Genomic DNA, 16,261 nt, shown 5'->3' with positions numbered 1-16,261 from the left:
TTACAGTTCATAATAACAACACACATTTAGGAACACCTCGAGCAGTGCAGAAATGTAATAGAGCCACGTAAGATTAGGAACATTTAGTGCATGATTGCTTGCAGTGAGTGTCTTAAAATGGCAAAATTAAGAAGGAGGGTGTTCCACAAACATTTACAAAAAAAGGAGCATTTTGTAAAATGTCATAAAAATAAAAATATGTAATTTGTTAATCCTTTTAAACCTTTATACAACTAAAAAAGAACAAAGAAATTAATTTTAATGTTTTGCCAGTTTACTTTGTAATGCAAATACAAATTAAATACACATTTTGACATTGATGTTTGTAACACACTAAAAAAAAAGTTCATAAAATATACTGAGGTTATACCATTTTGAAACATTCCACTATAAACATGCAATTTGGGAACAGGTGAAAGAATCATGAATGAGTAGAAAATGATCCACCAAGAGGCACAGCAAGATATTCGAAGGTTCGAAACTCTGTGTTGCCACCGGTCGGCTGGGTGCCATCTTGCGGGCATAACTGGCAGTGCCTGCAGTAGACACGGTTCTGCTAGGGCGGGATGACCGGACTATGTGGGTGGGGCCTTCAAACGCTGTGTAAGGACCCTGACAGAGTGCATAGGTGAAAAAGGGTTCCGCTAAGGGCTGTGCGCAGGTAGGAGGAGGCGTGAGCAGCAATATACCCACCTCGACTGCGATCGGGGATCCCCCAGCAGCGGACGACAAATTGACTACGCTAAATTGGAAGAAAATGCATAAATAAAATAGAAAAAAAAAGAGCCACGAAAGTGTCAGTTTTTACAAGCAAAGACGAAATGTGACCCCTTTTGTGAGAGACTTCCCAACTTGTTGTCCCAACCTTTTTGGAAATTTCGGTTTGTAGTTTTTGCAATATAGTGGCACACACTATATTAAACAGACAGGGAATGCCAGTGAGAGTCGGTACAGCAATTACCCAGAAGTATGACTTTATACAGCCAAAAGTAATTTGAAGGACACTTTACCTTCCCACTGGGCAGACCAAGGTCTTTCAGTGCTTGAAATATAACCCGCTCCGTTTTTCCAGACGCAAATGTTCTTGTAATGCTGCAGAATAAGAAATTATTAAAACCAAAATTATGCACATCCAGACTCATGACTTCAAAGCAAGACCACCACACACAAAGACAACCAGCCACACCCTAAACGTGACTCAATCATTTAATCTAGAAGTTATGTTTTCTTCTCATCAGATAGCTCTGTTTACCTTCTCACTGGGATTTTTCCACTCACATTGGTCAACGATGACAGCCTCATCCAGCTAGAATGGGAATAATGTCATAAAATCGTTAAAAGCAATAACAAACTTGATCCAGAATAAACAACAGCATAAACAGCCCATAAAACAGTATGATCGAGAAATAAGAGTGAAATCATAACCTTTAATGATTTCGCATGTTTATAAATCAGTCTGCAAACAACATATTTCATTCAAAAAATGATGCACTGACTTATAGCTCTATTATGTTTGCAAATGGCAGTCTGGCTATTCACTCACTGCTTCTTCAGACAGGTCATTGGGCACACACTGTTTGCCCGGGTGTTGTGAATCAATAATCGCAAGCTGTCTGTCCATTGCTGCGAAAACACAAAGGCAAATGAATGTGCCAGGAGAAATCTATCCAGCAAATATCATCCTCTTATGGCAGTAAAAATAAAAAAAAACAAGACTATGTTGAGGACTATGTGCACATTTTAAATTTTAAACAGAATTTATTTGAAAGTGAAAAATTTTTCCAGAGAGAGATTGTTCTTGTGTGGAGTTCGACAGAAATCATGACATAAAAGCATAAAAATACCATCACATTTTAGGGACTCCATGGACTGTTTTGACATGTGATAAAAAAATCTATGAACATTTTTATGCTGAAATTTGCTTCACCTATTTTTTCTCAATATTTTATTTATTATTATTTTTAGTTTAAATCTGAAAAAACTGATGATGCCTCTTCAGCACCTAGCGTTTTATAAAAGTTCTCCAGGATGAAAACAAACTGAGACGATGTGTCAACACATCAGTAGTTTACCTCCAACACGGTTCCGCTCCAACACAAACAAATCCTTAATTAATAAAAAAAAAAAAAAAAACCACCACAACTGTGGGTCATTTATTTGTGGGTAACTTTATGCATTGGTGACCTAAAAAAAACATAAAAGGAATAAAGTTAAATTATTTTTTTTTCTGTGAAAAAGACCATAGTGGCACCCAGTTGCTGCAGTAAGATATTCTGCTAGCACACCAGCGCCGAGATTCTGAACTCCTCGGAATCTTGGCGTTGCCACTGGTCGGCTGGGCGCCATCTAGCGGGCATAATTGCCAGTGCCTGCAGAAGACACGGTTCTGCTGGGGCGGGATGAATGGACTATGTGGGTGGGCTGTGTATGGACCCTGATTGGCAGAGTGCATAGGTAAAAAAAGGGTTCCGCAAATAACTGCGCGCGGGTCGGAGGAGGCGTGAGCAGCAATATACCCTCCTCAACTGCAGTGAGGGGTCCCCCAGCAGCGGAAGACAAATTGACTACACTAATTTGGGAAAAAATAGGAGAAAATGCATAAATAAAATAGAAAAAATGGCTTAATAAATATCCCCAGCAATGTTGTTAGACATCATATTTGGCATGTTTTCCACCTAACATACAAAACCGATCCTCCAAATATTTGTAACCTTGCAAAAGACAGATAACTTTACCAATAATAGTAAAGATGTAGACATACATCAAATCAATTTTTAACAAAGGATCCAGCAGCCAAAAAACGTGACACAGATCTCAGTCAGAAGAAAAGGATTAAGGAGCTTTAAAAATCTTTAAAAGCAATGACTCGTCTTTACAAAGATTAGAATTGTCCAGGCCATGATCTTTTTGTGATTTTTTTCATTTATGTGAAAGCTGAACGATATCAAAGAGAGGCAGGAAAAATTTCTTTGAACTATTTCAGTAGTTCACCTTTGCAGTGCTCAAGTTATGAGCCAGAATGTACATGAAGCTGAGGTTAACCAGGTCAGTGCCACTGCATATACAGATGATTCTTCCCTCCACATCACTCTCAGTTTTTCCTGCTGCTTCAAGTGCAGACACAAACTTTGGATCCTACAGGTGCACAAAACACAAGTAAATACACAACATACAGTCTCCACAAACAATCTAGAAAACAAATGAACTAAACACGCTGTAAAAACCTTTCTTTATTACATAACCTTTTCATCTTTCATCCAATATATGGACAAAAATGCTTAATGAGACTAGAGTGACCATACAGACTCTTTTCAGATACTTTAGATTCCAAGCTGAATGCTTGTGGATTCTCCTTAAGAATTCAACTGCACATTCAACAGGTTATTTATGGGATTTACAATAGATTAGGGGACTGGTTTGATTGTGGCTAAACCTTGAGAAAATCAATAGCAAACTATTTTTGTTGCTATTGCTCTGCTGGAAGATCCAGTCAATTCCCAGTTTGCTGGCTTTCTGGTTTAATATCTGTGGTATGTATTGAGTATACAATACCATAAATCTTAAAAAGTTGTCCAGGGCTTTTGAAGAAATAAAAAAGCTCAACAGCAAAGGGATTAAGTCACAATAAATTCTATTTCATGCTATGTTACGCTTAACATTCACGCTTTTGTATTGCCTGCACAACTAGGGCTGGCTTAGTTTTGAATTGCTAACTAAACTTTGTGGAAAAAATGTCACATTGATAGGAGCATGTCAATGGCAACTTCACACTCGTGACCAAAAAGAAGCTGGGTTTTCCCCCCAACTCCCAAGAAATTATCTGTAAAATATCTGAAAATTAGCACGAGTTAATGTCTTACCTTGAGCAAGTTTGTATTTCGAATACTGTTGATTAATGAACACTCCAGAACCTGACCTTCCTATGGATGAAAGATTACATGAATACAGCAAAAACTGACACACAAAGCACACACAAAACAAGTAAGGTTTCAGCTAGCATGGTGAAACTCACTAAAATGAAGTTGAAATGCTAAATTAGTGTAATAGGAATAATCTTACCTTTCCCTCACTTTTCCAGGTGATGAAGAACCCAAAAGCATCCACTTTAAAAAAACTGTTCAGCTCCAACACAAACGAATCCTTAATTTAAAAAATATAATAAAAAGATACCACAACTGTGGGTCATTTAAACTTTATGCTTATGCTAATATAAAATGTTAAGAATATTATTCTGTAAAAAATGATCATAGTACATATATAAACCTATGACAAAATGGCTTAATTAATGGCCCCAGCAATGTTGTCAAACTTATTTGAAATTATTTGAAATACATTTAGCAAATAATACATCAGATCTCGCATGTTTTTCACCTAACATACAAAACAGATCCTCCAAATGTTGTAATCTTGCAAAAGACAGATAACTTTACCAATAATAGTGAAGATGTAGACATACAACACAGTTTTGGCCTACTTGGATCAATTCCTAACAAAGAATCCAGCAGGCAAAAAAAATGTGACACAGATCACAGTCAGAAGAAAAAGGATTAAGAAGCTTTAAAAATCTTTAAAAGCAATAACTTGTCTTTACAAAGATTAGAATTGTCCAGGTCATGATCTTTTGGTGATCTTATTTCCATTAATCTGACAGCTGAACTATATCAAAGAACTGAAGGAATAATACTGATGTCTTTGAACTACTGGCAGAAACTTTTGAGAGTGCTAGACAGAAAAAAAAAAAAAAAAAATGGATCCCTGACCAATTCAATTTTTACAATTGACTTGAAGCACAAATCACCAAGCTAAAGCTCTCTTATTATGAACATTTAAGAGAAACCAAAAAATAGTAAAATAATACATAAGAAGACTAATATTCTAAAGACACACTTGGGTAATATGGATGTTTTTTATGTCTCAAGAGTTTTTAAACTTTGTGGCATGGCCCTTTAATTCCATCTTAAAAGGTTTAATTTTCTTCAGCCTGTGGTAACCTGTGAGGATATAAATAAATCTAGTTTTATTGCACCCATTAAACCATGCCACAAGTATTACAAGTGGAAAGTCTAGCAAGGTCATTACTAGGGCTGGCTCGATACCACTTTGTCCGATACCGCAAATTGAGTAACTGCCGATACAGAACCAATCCGATACTGTCATTTCTCCTCTTAAACAACTAAGCAGTAATAATACATGTCTCATCCACAAAGTTGAATCAGTTCATCTGTACACAAGTTTGTTGTAGCGATACGTTTCGTCACTCATTCAACGCCGTGATAGGAGCTATACCCCAATCATATGTAAAAGGCACACTGTAATTAATGGTCATTGTGATTTGCATATGGACCTGATCACCGGTTTCAATGGTTATGCAATGGGCGGTGATCGGTCGTTATGCAAATCGTCTGCATATAAGGTCGGGTTATTCACCACCAGCTCAGACTGAAGAAGTCACTTGGATGAGTGATGAAATGTATCTCTACAACAAACTTGTGTCAGGATGAACTGATTCAACTTTGTAGATTTGTGTACCTGGATTATTGAGCAAGCATCAAGAAATACCTGTCTCAATGCACCATGGTTAACCTAGCTATCTAAATAACAATGCCCAGACTGTGGAACAAATATTCTAAAGGAATAAATACAGAATCTACAATATTACACTTATGCAGAACTGCTGTTTTTATGTTTTTTATTGTTTGCCTTTATCTTCCTTGAGCTTAAAATAACTCCACACAGCTGACATGACGACCGCGCTACTAACAGGTTTCACTTACGTTTGAGCTGTTGTTCATGTGACACATCTCGCTTTACGGTGTGTCGTCCAAAGTGTCTACAATTGGAAGATGTGGATGTCAATCAAACGCAATGGACCAATTACAATTGACGCAGAGTTTGGTTGAGATTTTCTGTTAAAGTTCTGTCACGTTTTTAGATGATTAAAAGCCAAAGTGCGCTTATTAAAAACCCTGCTGGATTTTAAAGAGGACATCTGTGGCTAAACGGGAAACGGTGTCGTTTGTTTTATTTCATAACACTAATAGATTAATCGTTGAGGATGTGAGATATCTCCAAGCCGGGACAAGATAGGTTTTCTTTATCTCAGGTGAGCGATTTATGATTTATAAAGTGGTTTTTATTGTGTTTAAACAGTGTTTTTAGCTGTGGAAGTAGTAGATGATTTTTTTTTAAATGCTAAAAGTTTAAGTAGATCAGTGTGTTTTAATTTCTGAATGGCCTTATTTACATTAAGCAACAGTAAGGATTGGATGAGATTACACGTTTTTTTCCTACCGATGATACAGTGATTTGGCCCAATATCGGACCGATACCGATAGAGTATCGGATCGGTGCACCCCTAGTCATTACAGAAATCAAGAATCATTAAGATTCATTTCTAAGTAACAAGAATTTTCTGTAGAAAATGGTAAAGCATGGTAATAGTACAAGCAGTCTTTTTAAGGTTTGAAATAAAACCCAACTTTTGCCTTTTCCTGAAATGACATTCCTCTAGATGAACAAAAATAGGTCCTCATAAAATAAACTTATAGAAGCTGCTGTTCAAGTAAACAGCTCTGCTTCACAACTGGCAATTTAAAGCTCAATTATCTTTGTTGTTTATTGCATAGACAAAGAAAAGACCTTCTTGAGAACAGTTTTGAAGTCGAGGAAAGGTGAAAAGTAGAATGTGTGATGCATCCAAACTGTAACACACTATACTGTATGTACTGTCAGGCATGGTGAAGGTTGTACTCTGCTTTATGACTGTTTATGTTTTACTGCCAGTGAAGGTGGTTTACTGCAGAAAGTGGATGGAATACTAAAGAGGTTATAATGCAGAAACATACTCAAGACTCATTTTGGAATGGCATTTGGAATGTTTTTTTCCACAGTCTGTGCCAGAAAACCAATAAATGTGGTTAAATGGGGACAGTGGTAGCCTAGTGGGTAGAGCTTTAGGCTATCAACCGGAAGATTGGCGGTTCAAATCCAGGCTCTGCTAAGCATCCACTGTTGGGTCCTTGAGCAAGGCCCTTAACCCTGTCTGCTCCAGGGGCGCCATAAGGTGGCTGACCCCGCGCTCTGACCCCAGCTTCCAAAAACAAGCTGGGATATGAGAAGGAAGAATTTTATTGTACTGTACACCTGTATATGTATATATGACAAATAAAGTATATCTTCATCTTCTAAATCAATTCAGCCAGATAGATTGGTTAAAGATCCACTTTTTAGATATTATTAAAATCCCCAGATGGACACTACACAGCCAAATGTTTGTGGTCCCATTAATACAGACACCCCCCCCCCCCCCCCCCCCCCTTTGCAGTTGCTATGACAGCTAACATTATTCTTTCCACAAGATTTTGGAGTATAATTTTAAGGGAAAAGTCGTTGGGAGTGTGTCTTTTAAAAAGGGGTCAGGCACTAACTTAATTACATTTTAAGTGGTTAAAAGTGTGCAGGCCACTGGAGATCCTCTACTTTAAATTATGCCATGAAAAAATATGGTGAGATGATAAATAAAAACAAAGATTATAGTTGACTGGATTGCAGAATTTATTGACACGGCCGTGGGTTGCTCCAGCAGTGTCTCTGAACAAGAACCCAGAACAGACGCTATGGCTATCTCTTGTCTGGTCACATGACTTTGGGTGTTACCCCCTATAGGCTTTACAACTGCTTTACAACCATTTACTGCTTAAGGACAGATACACCGATCAGCCATATCATTAAAACGTGTTAGTGTGTGTTGTGCTGGTATGAAAGCGCTGATGGAGTTTTTAAACACCTTATTGTCACTGCTGAACTAAGAATAGTCCACCAACCAAAAATATCCAGACAACAGCGCCCCGTGGGCAGCGTCCTGTGACCACTAATGAAGGTCTAGACGATGACCAACACAAACAGCAGCAATAGATGAGCGATCGTCTCTGACTTTACACCTACAATGTGGACCAACTAGGTAGGAGTGTCTACAAGAGTGGACAGTGAGTGGACATGGTATTTAAAAACTCCAGCAGCACTGCTGTGTCTGATCCACTCATACCAGCACAACACACACTAACACACCACCACCATGTCAGTGTCACTGCAGTGCTGAGAATGATCCACTGCCAAAATAATACCTACTCTGTGGTGGTCCTGTGAGGGTCCTGACCACTGAAGAACAGGGTGAAAGCAGGCTAAAAAGGTATGTAGATAAACAGATGGACTACAGTCAGTAATTATAGAACTACAAAGTGCTTCTATATGGTAAGTGGAGCTGATAAAATGGACAGTGAGAGTAGAAACAAGTAGGTGGTTTTAATGTTATGGCTGATCGGTGTATGTTGCTTGCTTTGTTGTTATCTTTGTAGTCTAGACTCCTAGTCTCCACTCAAGCAGGTCAACCCAGGTCTTCATGGAGCCCGCTTACACTCTCTTAACAATGGGATTGATTGAAAAACCTGTACTAGATTCTAGTGAGTAATTAGGAGTAAATAAATATTACAGTAATATGCCAGATAACTTTTTGTCGATCAGCCCTAATTCTAGTTATCTACTGTATAATACAATCCCTGATTTGTCTCAACATTTTCTCTTTCTGTGAAAGCCTCCTCTGTCTGAAGGAAAAACTTGAATGGACTGTCTGTCAAGGCTTGGGAACAAAACAAATACCACAGAAAAGTCACAACATAAACACTGCGGAATTAAGATCCATTCCCGTCAGTTCCTGTCTTAAAGTTCAATGTGATTCACCAAGCAGCACAATGGAACAGAGGAGATTCACTAAAGCAAACAAACATGTTTTAAAATTGCTTTTTTTCTTTCAGTGAAGTCCCAAGTGCTCAATCAGCCCACCCCGCGGGAAATCTCTGCTCGGGTCTGACGGCTTCACTCGGGTCACTCACACACTGTACGTGAGAATAACAGCCTTCCAGAAATATCTGGTCCAAAATAAACTTCCATTGCCTGATCAGGAATTCTCAAAGGATGTTTGAGAAAGCAGATGTCCTCAGTGACCAGGCACTTTGAAGTGCAGAACGCTTAAAATGATTGCTTTTGACCGAAGACGACAAAAGCTCTGGTGTATGAATATTTATCTTATATCTTTTCCTTTTTGATCCTGGTCAGAACTGCAGCACATTCAGCATCATCCAGAACTGAACCCTGAATTGTGCAGTAATCAATCACAGAGCAGCACACTCATTTAATTAATTTACATTTACTTTAGAGCAACCAATCCACCTGCATATTTAAGGGAGTACCTGAAGGAAATCTACACAGATATTGAAAAAAAGCATAAAAATGTCATTTCATAAATGATTACAGCTGAACATTTGGCAAGACGTATTCAAGTTAAAAGCCATTTTCTGTAGAAAAGCCCAGCAGTTTCTTTTAAATAAGAACATTACCTCTAATAACATTCAGAAGACAAAGCAAGTCAAATCTTGTAAGAATCACATGTACATTAAATAAAAGCCACAAAGTTCAGCAAGTTCCAACACAAAAGAGCAGGAAAGCAATTTACTTACCTCATCAAATCTATCAAAATACTCTCCTGCCTGCATAAAATCAGGCACCGGCTTCTGCCAATTGAACTCATAGGCTTTTGCCATCTGTACCTATAAAACAGAAAATACAGAGAAACTAATGCATAACTTCACACAGAATACATTGTGAGAACATACAAACCAGAATGAGCATCCATAAATACAGAGAATGGGAGGTGCTAGAACTGCTGACTCCAATTTGAGCTTTTTGTCACAGAAGACCAAAAAAAGTAACGTGTTTGCGTGTGTTCCCTCCTGGAGCGCCAAAGACATGCAACCAGGTTAATTTGACATTAAACTTGTGAACTGATGAATCTTGTGTAATGAGTAACTATCATTTCTGTCATGAATGTAACCAAAGTGTGTAAAGCATGATGTTAAAATCCTAATAAATAAATCCCAGTGTAAAAATGTTGACTGCTGCACATGTGTGCAACCCCTGGGCCATGATCTGTGATTCTATATGCTTGTTAGTTAAAAGTTAACAGTTGACTAATGACAGTCATTTGTTGTTTGACTGTGACCGACAACATTTACCCCACAATTTATGCTACTACTAAACTTTTGATTGTGCAAACAGATCAGTATTGCTAACACTCCGGCTTTATAGTGTGTTTCTCAAGCTAATCAAGTGTTGTGTGTCTGAGATACTAGCATGTATTGCTAAAAACTCTGAGGCAGCACATTTGTGTCATCATAATCCAATCGTTCTGCTATCTTACCCCATAATTCCCTGAGTGAATAAAAGACTAGATGTCATATTGAATTATAGCCTGCCGGGATGATAATAGATTGTTTTCCCAGCAAACAAATAGGGTGACCGTTTAATTTTAAAGGGCATTGCTATGAATGTTGTCATCCTTTTATGTTGAAGAATTTATTTCAGGGCCAATGCAAAAGAAAGTGATTCTATCGACTGATATTAATGGCATATTATCCATTCAAAATTATGATAATGGAATCGCTATATGGGCAAAAGTATGTGGACACACCTAGTAAATGTTTTACTTCTGAGGAATCTAGGATGGACCATCACACAGTGGAAACGTGTATTGTGATCAGATGAATCAGCATTCCAGGTCTTTTTTGGAAAAAAATGGACACTGTGCTCCGGACCAAAGACGAAAAGGACCATCCAGACTGTTGTCAGCAAGTCCAAAAACCAGGGTCTGTCATGATATGGGGCTGTGTCAGTGTGATGGCAGCATTAATGCAGAAAAGTACATTGAGATCTTAGAGCAACATATGCTGCCTTCAAGACGTCATCTTTTCCGGGGACGTCCATGCATTTTTTAACAAGACAACGCAAAACCACATGCTGCACACATTACAAAGGCATGGCTGCGGAAGAAGAGGGTACGGGTACTGGACTGACCTGCCTGCAGTCCTGACCTGTCCCCAATAAAGAATGTGTGGAGAATTTTGAAATGAAAAATGTTACAACAACGACAACCCCGTACTGTTACACATCTTAAGACGTGTTTACAGCAAGAATGAGACAAAATAAGTCAGAGTCAAGTCACGAGATTTTAGGCTAGAGTCCGAGTCAAGTCACAAGTCTTTAGGCTAGAGTCCGAGTCAAGTCACGAGTCTTTAGGCTAGAGTCCGAGTCAAGTCACAAGTCTTTAGGCTAGAGTCCCGAGTTAAGTCATGAGTCTTTAGGCTAGAGTCCGAGTCAAGTCACAAGTCTTTAGGCTAGAGTCCCGAGTTAAGTCATGAGTCTTTAGGCTAGAGTCCGAGTCAAGTCACGAGTCTTTAGGCTAGAGTCCCGAGTTAAGTCATGAGTCTTTAGGCTAGAGTCCGAGTCAAGTCACGAGTCTTTAGGCTAGAGTCTGAGTCAAATCACAAGTCTTTAGGCTAGAGTCCGAGTCAAGTCACGAGTCTTTAGGCTAGAGTCCGAGTCAATTCACAAGTCTTTAGGCTAGAGTCCCGAGTTAAGTCACGAGTCTTTAGGCTAGAGTCCGAGTTAAGTCACGAGTCTTTAGGCTAGAGTCCGAGTCAAGTCACGAGTCTTTAGGCTAGAGTCCGAGTCAAGTCACAAGTCCTTAGACTAGAGTCCGAGTCAAGTCACGAGTCTTTAGGCTAGAGTCCGAGTTAAATCACGAGTCTTTAGGCTAGAGTCCGAGTTAAATCACGAGTCTTTAGGCTAGAGTCCGAGTCAAATCACAAGTCTTTTGGCTAGAGTCCGAGTCAAGTCACAAGTCTTTAGGCTAGAGTCCGAGTCAAGTCACGAGTCTTTAGGCTAGAGTCCGAGTCAAATCACGAGTCTTTAGGCTAGAGTCCGAGTCAAGTCACGAGTCTTTAGGCTAGAGTCCGAGTCAAGTCACGAGTCTTTAGGCTAGAGTCCGAGTCAAGTCACGAGTCTTTAGGCTAGAGTCCGAGTCAAGTCACAAGTCTTTAGGCTAGAGTCCGAGTTGAATCACAAGTCTTTAGGCTAGAGTCCGAGTCAAGTCACGAGTCTTTAGGCTAGAGTCCTGAGTTAAGTCACGAGTCTTTAGGCTAGAGTCTGAGTCAAGTCACAAGTCCTTAGACTAGAGTCCGAGTCAAGTCACGAGTCTTTAGGCTAGAGTCCGAGTCAAGTCACGAGTCTTTAGGCTAGAGTCCGAGTCAAATCACAAGTCTTTAGGCTAGAGTCCGAGTCAAGTCACGAGTCTTTAGGCTAGAGTCCGAGTCAAGTCACGAGTCTTTAGGCTAGAGTCCGAGTTGAATCACAAGTCTTTAGGCTAGAGTCCGAGTCAAGTCACGAGTCTTTAGGCTAGAGTCCGAGTTGAATCACAAGTCTTTAGGCTAGAGTCCGAGTCAAGTCACGAGTCTTTAGGCTAGAGTCCGAGTCAAGTCACAAGTCTTTAGGCTAGAGTCTGAGTCAAATCACAAGTCTTTAGGCTAGAGTCCGAGTCAAGTCACGAGTCTTTAGGCTAGAGTCCGAGTCAATTCACAAGTCTTTAGGCTAGAGTCCCGAGTTAAGTCACAAGTCTTTAGGCTAGAGTCCGAGTTAAGTCACGAGTCTTTAGGCTAGAGTCCGAGTCAAGTCACGAGTCTTTAGACTAGAGTCCGAGTCAAGTCACGAGTCTTTAGGCTAGAGTCCGAGTCAAATCACAAGTCTTTAGGCTAGAGTCCGAGTCAAGTCACGAGTCTTTAGGCTAGAGTCCGAGTCAAGTCACGAGTCTTTAGGCTAGAGTCCGAGTTGAATCACAAGTCTTTAGGCTAGAGTCCGAGTCAAGTCACGAGTCTTTAGGCTAGAGTCCGAGTTGAATCACAAGTCTTTAGGCTAGAGTCCGAGTCAAGTCACGAGTCTTTAGGCTAGAGTCCGAGTCAAGTCACAAGTCTTTAGGCTAGAGTCTGAGTCAAATCACAAGTCTTTAGGCTAGAGTCTGAGTCAAGTCACGAGTCTTTAGGCTAGAGTCCTGAGTTAAGTCACGAGTCTTTAGGCTAGAGTCTGAGTCAAGTCACAAGTCCTTAGACTAGAGTCCGAGTCAAGTCACGAGTCTTTAGGCTAGAGTCCGAGTCAAGTCACGAGTCTTTAGGCTAGAGTCCGAGTCAAATCACAAGTCTTTAGGCTAGAGTCCGAGTCAAGTCACGAGTCTTTAGGCTAGAGTCCGAGTCAAGTCACGAGTCTTTAGGCTAGAGTCCGAGTTGAATCACAAGTCTTTAGGCTAGAGTCCGAGTCAAGTCACGAGTCTTTAGGCTAGAGTCCGAGTTGAATCACAAGTCTTTAGGCTAGAGTCCGAGTCAAGTCACGAGTCTTTAGGCTAGAGTCCGAGTCAAGTCACAAGTCTTTAGGCTAGAGTCTGAGTCAAATCACAAGTCTTTAGGCTAGAGTCCGAGTCAAGTCACGAGTCTTTAGGCTAGAGTCCGAGTCAATTCACAAGTCTTTAGGCTAGAGTCCCGAGTTAAGTCACAAGTCTTTAGGCTAGAGTCCGAGTTAAGTCACGAGTCTTTAGGCTAGAGTCCGAGTCAAGTCACGAGTCTTTAGACTAGAGTCCGAGTCAAGTCACGAGTCTTTAGGCTAGAGTCCGAGTCAAATCACAAGTCTTTAGGCTAGAGTCCGAGTCAAGTCACGAGTCTTTAGGCTAGAGTCCGAGTCAAGTCACGAGTCTTTAGGCTAGAGTCCGAGTTGAATCACAAGTCTTTAGGCTAGAGTCCGAGTCAAGTCACGAGTCTTTAGGCTAGAGTCCGAGTTGAATCACAAGTCTTTAGGCTAGAGTCCGAGTCAAGTCACGAGTCTTTAGGCTAGAGTCCGAGTCAAGTCACAAGTCTTTAGGCTAGAGTCTGAGTCAAATCACAAGTCTTTAGGCTAGAGTCTGAGTCAAGTCACGAGTCTTTAGGCTAGAGTCCGAGTCAATTCACAAGTCTTTAGGCTAGAGTCCCGAGTTAAGTCACGAGTCTTTAGGCTAGAGTCCGAGTTAAGTCACGAGTCTTTAGGCTAGAGTCCGAGTCAAGTCACGAGTCTTTAGGCTAGAGTCTGAGTCAAGTCACAAGTCCTTAGACTAGAGTCCGAGTCAAGTCACGAGTCTTTAGGCTAGAGTCCGAGTTAAATCACGAGTCTTTAGGCTAGAGTCCGAGTTAAATCACAAGTCTTTAGGCTAGAGTCCGAGTCAAATCACAAGTCTTTTGGCTAGAGTCCGAGTCAAGTCACAAGTCTTTAGGCTAGTGTCCGAGTCAAGTCACGAGTCTTTAGGCTAGAGTCCGAGTCAAATCACAAGTCTTTAGGCTAGAGTCCGAGTCAAGTCACGAGTCTTTAGGCTAGAGTCCGAGTCAAGTCACGAATCTTTAGGCTAGAGTCCGAGTCAAGTCACAAGTCTTTAGGCTAGAGTCCGAGTTGAATCACAAGTCTTTAGGCTAGAGTCCGAGTCAAGTCACGAGTCTTTAGGCTAGAGTCCCGAGTTAAGTCACGAGTCTTTAGGCTAGAGTCCGAGTCAAATCACGAGTCTTTAGGCTAGAGTCCGAGTCCGGATGTGGCCCGCGGGCCGTACAATGCCCAGGTCTGGTCTACATTATTTATTTTTTCTGTGCAGCCCGATAATAAATGACCCACGGACCGTTACCGGTCCGCAGCCCGGTGGTTGGGGACCTCTGTCCTAAATCAGTTGTCATGGTTTTGGAATGAGGTGTCAAAGAAACTTTTTATATACCCATGGCCTTTTCGTTAGTTTATGTGAAACACAACGTCTCACTACTGGACTATAGAGGAAAAAACAAAAAGATTTAGAATGACTGAAAACTAACAAAGCCAATGGGATTTATCACACCCAGTCACACCAATCCAACAAACCATAACATCTAGCATAAATTGACTGATCTGATCAGAGACACGACCTCTTTTGTGCCAGCATATTTATACTAAGAAACAATAGAAATTTAGCTCTGTGTTTAAACAATCCCCAACGTTCCTGAGACCTATAAATGATCATTTTATCATCCTTATCCTTTGTGTTTACTGGAACTAGCTGTGTTGTGGTCAGCTGTAGTGCCAGAAAGCATATCAAACAGAATGGGCCAACTGGGGTCCATTGCAATCACTTCACCCTGTCAAAAGCATCAAAGTGTGTAATCTGATCCTGATGGAACATGAAATTTGGTGCTAACTCATGCATGTGTGTACAAGTCCTTAGAGGAACAGGATTATGTTTAAATTATGCACGTGGAAGCAGCACCACCTCCCCCTTGTGGTGTCGGCTCTAAAACTGAAAAGACAGATCACAAAAGGTTTGTAGTAAACATCACACAAACATCTCTGTATTTCTGTTGTTTACCCAACAGCTATTGCTTTAGCCTCTGAAAGGTGCTGAGGTGTCATTCCACAGACACTAATGAGCCTGGGCTGTAAACAATATTCAACACATATGATGTGAGACATAGTGCTATAAAAAGGTATAGGCAATGTTCTGATTTTTACTGTGGTAACACTGCTGCCTCACAGCAAGAACAATGTGGGTTAGATATCGTTGATCCTTTCTTTGTGGAGTCTGAACGTTCTTTTAATTCTTAACGCCATGTCAGCTGCTATGGCTGTTTTCATGGCTGAATAATAGATTTCGGTCTTTAAACATCAGAGTAGGGGGTCGATTTGCTTTCATTACTTGTGTGTATAGAGGTTGGAGTGTTTCTGAGATGTTCACAAGTCACAAAATACGAGTCAGAGTCAAGTCACAAGTTTTTAGGCTAGAGTTCAAGTCAAGTCACGAGTCTTTAGGCTAGAATCCGAGTCAAGTAACGAGTCTTTAGGCTAGAGTCCGAGTTAAGTCACGAGTCTTTAGGCTAGAGTCCGAGTCAAGTCACGAGTCTTTAGGCTTGAGTCCGAGTCAAGTCACGAGTCTTTAGACTAGAGTCCGAGTCAAGTCACAAATCTTGAATTTAAAGTCCAAGTCAAGTCACAAGTCTTTTGGCTAGAGTCCAGGTCAAGTCACGAGTCTTTTGGCTAGAGTCCAGGTCAAGTCACAAGTCTTTAGGCTAGAGTCCGAGTCAAGTCACAAGTCTTTAGGCTAGAGTACGAGTCAAGTCACGAGTCTTTTGGCTAGAGTCTGAGTCAAGTCACGAGTCTTTTGGCTAGAGTCTGAGTCAAGTCACAAGCCTTTAGGCTAGAGTCCAGGTCAAGTCAAGTCTTTAGGCTAGAGTCCGAGTCAAGTCATGAGTCTTTAGGCTAGAGTCGGAGTCAAGTCACAAGTCTTTAGGCTAGAGTTCAAGTCAAGTCACAAGTCTTTAGGCTAGAGTCCGAGTCAAGTCACAAGTCT

The 16,261-nt window shown here is 40.5% G+C and overlaps 1 protein-coding gene across 1 annotated transcript in view; it reads right to left on the bottom strand.

The window, feature by feature from the left end:
- The window catches only part of plcb4a (phospholipase C, beta 4a), an 83,102-nt gene extending 73,506 nt beyond the window's left edge, over positions 1 to 9,596 (bottom strand). Inside the window, exons 1-7 of the mRNA XM_063007994.1 lie at positions 9,513 to 9,596; positions 4,060 to 4,140; positions 3,861 to 3,920; positions 2,992 to 3,135; positions 1,544 to 1,623; positions 1,253 to 1,306; positions 1,011 to 1,092 (exon numbers count right to left, since the gene is read on the bottom strand). Coding sequence (XP_062864064.1) covers positions 1,011 to 1,092; positions 1,253 to 1,306; positions 1,544 to 1,623; positions 2,992 to 3,135; positions 3,861 to 3,920; positions 4,060 to 4,140; positions 9,513 to 9,596 — 585 coding nt within the window. The remainder of the gene's footprint in view (positions 1 to 1,010; positions 1,093 to 1,252; positions 1,307 to 1,543; positions 1,624 to 2,991; positions 3,136 to 3,860; positions 3,921 to 4,059; positions 4,141 to 9,512) is intronic.
- Between the last annotated feature and the right edge of the window lie 6,665 nt (positions 9,597 to 16,261).

This window comes from Trichomycterus rosablanca, chromosome 13, assembly GCF_030014385.1.
Source record: "Trichomycterus rosablanca isolate fTriRos1 chromosome 13, fTriRos1.hap1, whole genome shotgun sequence".
Classification (NCBI taxonomy): Eukaryota; Metazoa; Chordata; class Actinopteri; order Siluriformes; family Trichomycteridae; genus Trichomycterus; species Trichomycterus rosablanca.
Note: the sequence above shows the minus strand (reverse complement) of the source record. Positions and strands in the feature narration are given on the sequence as shown.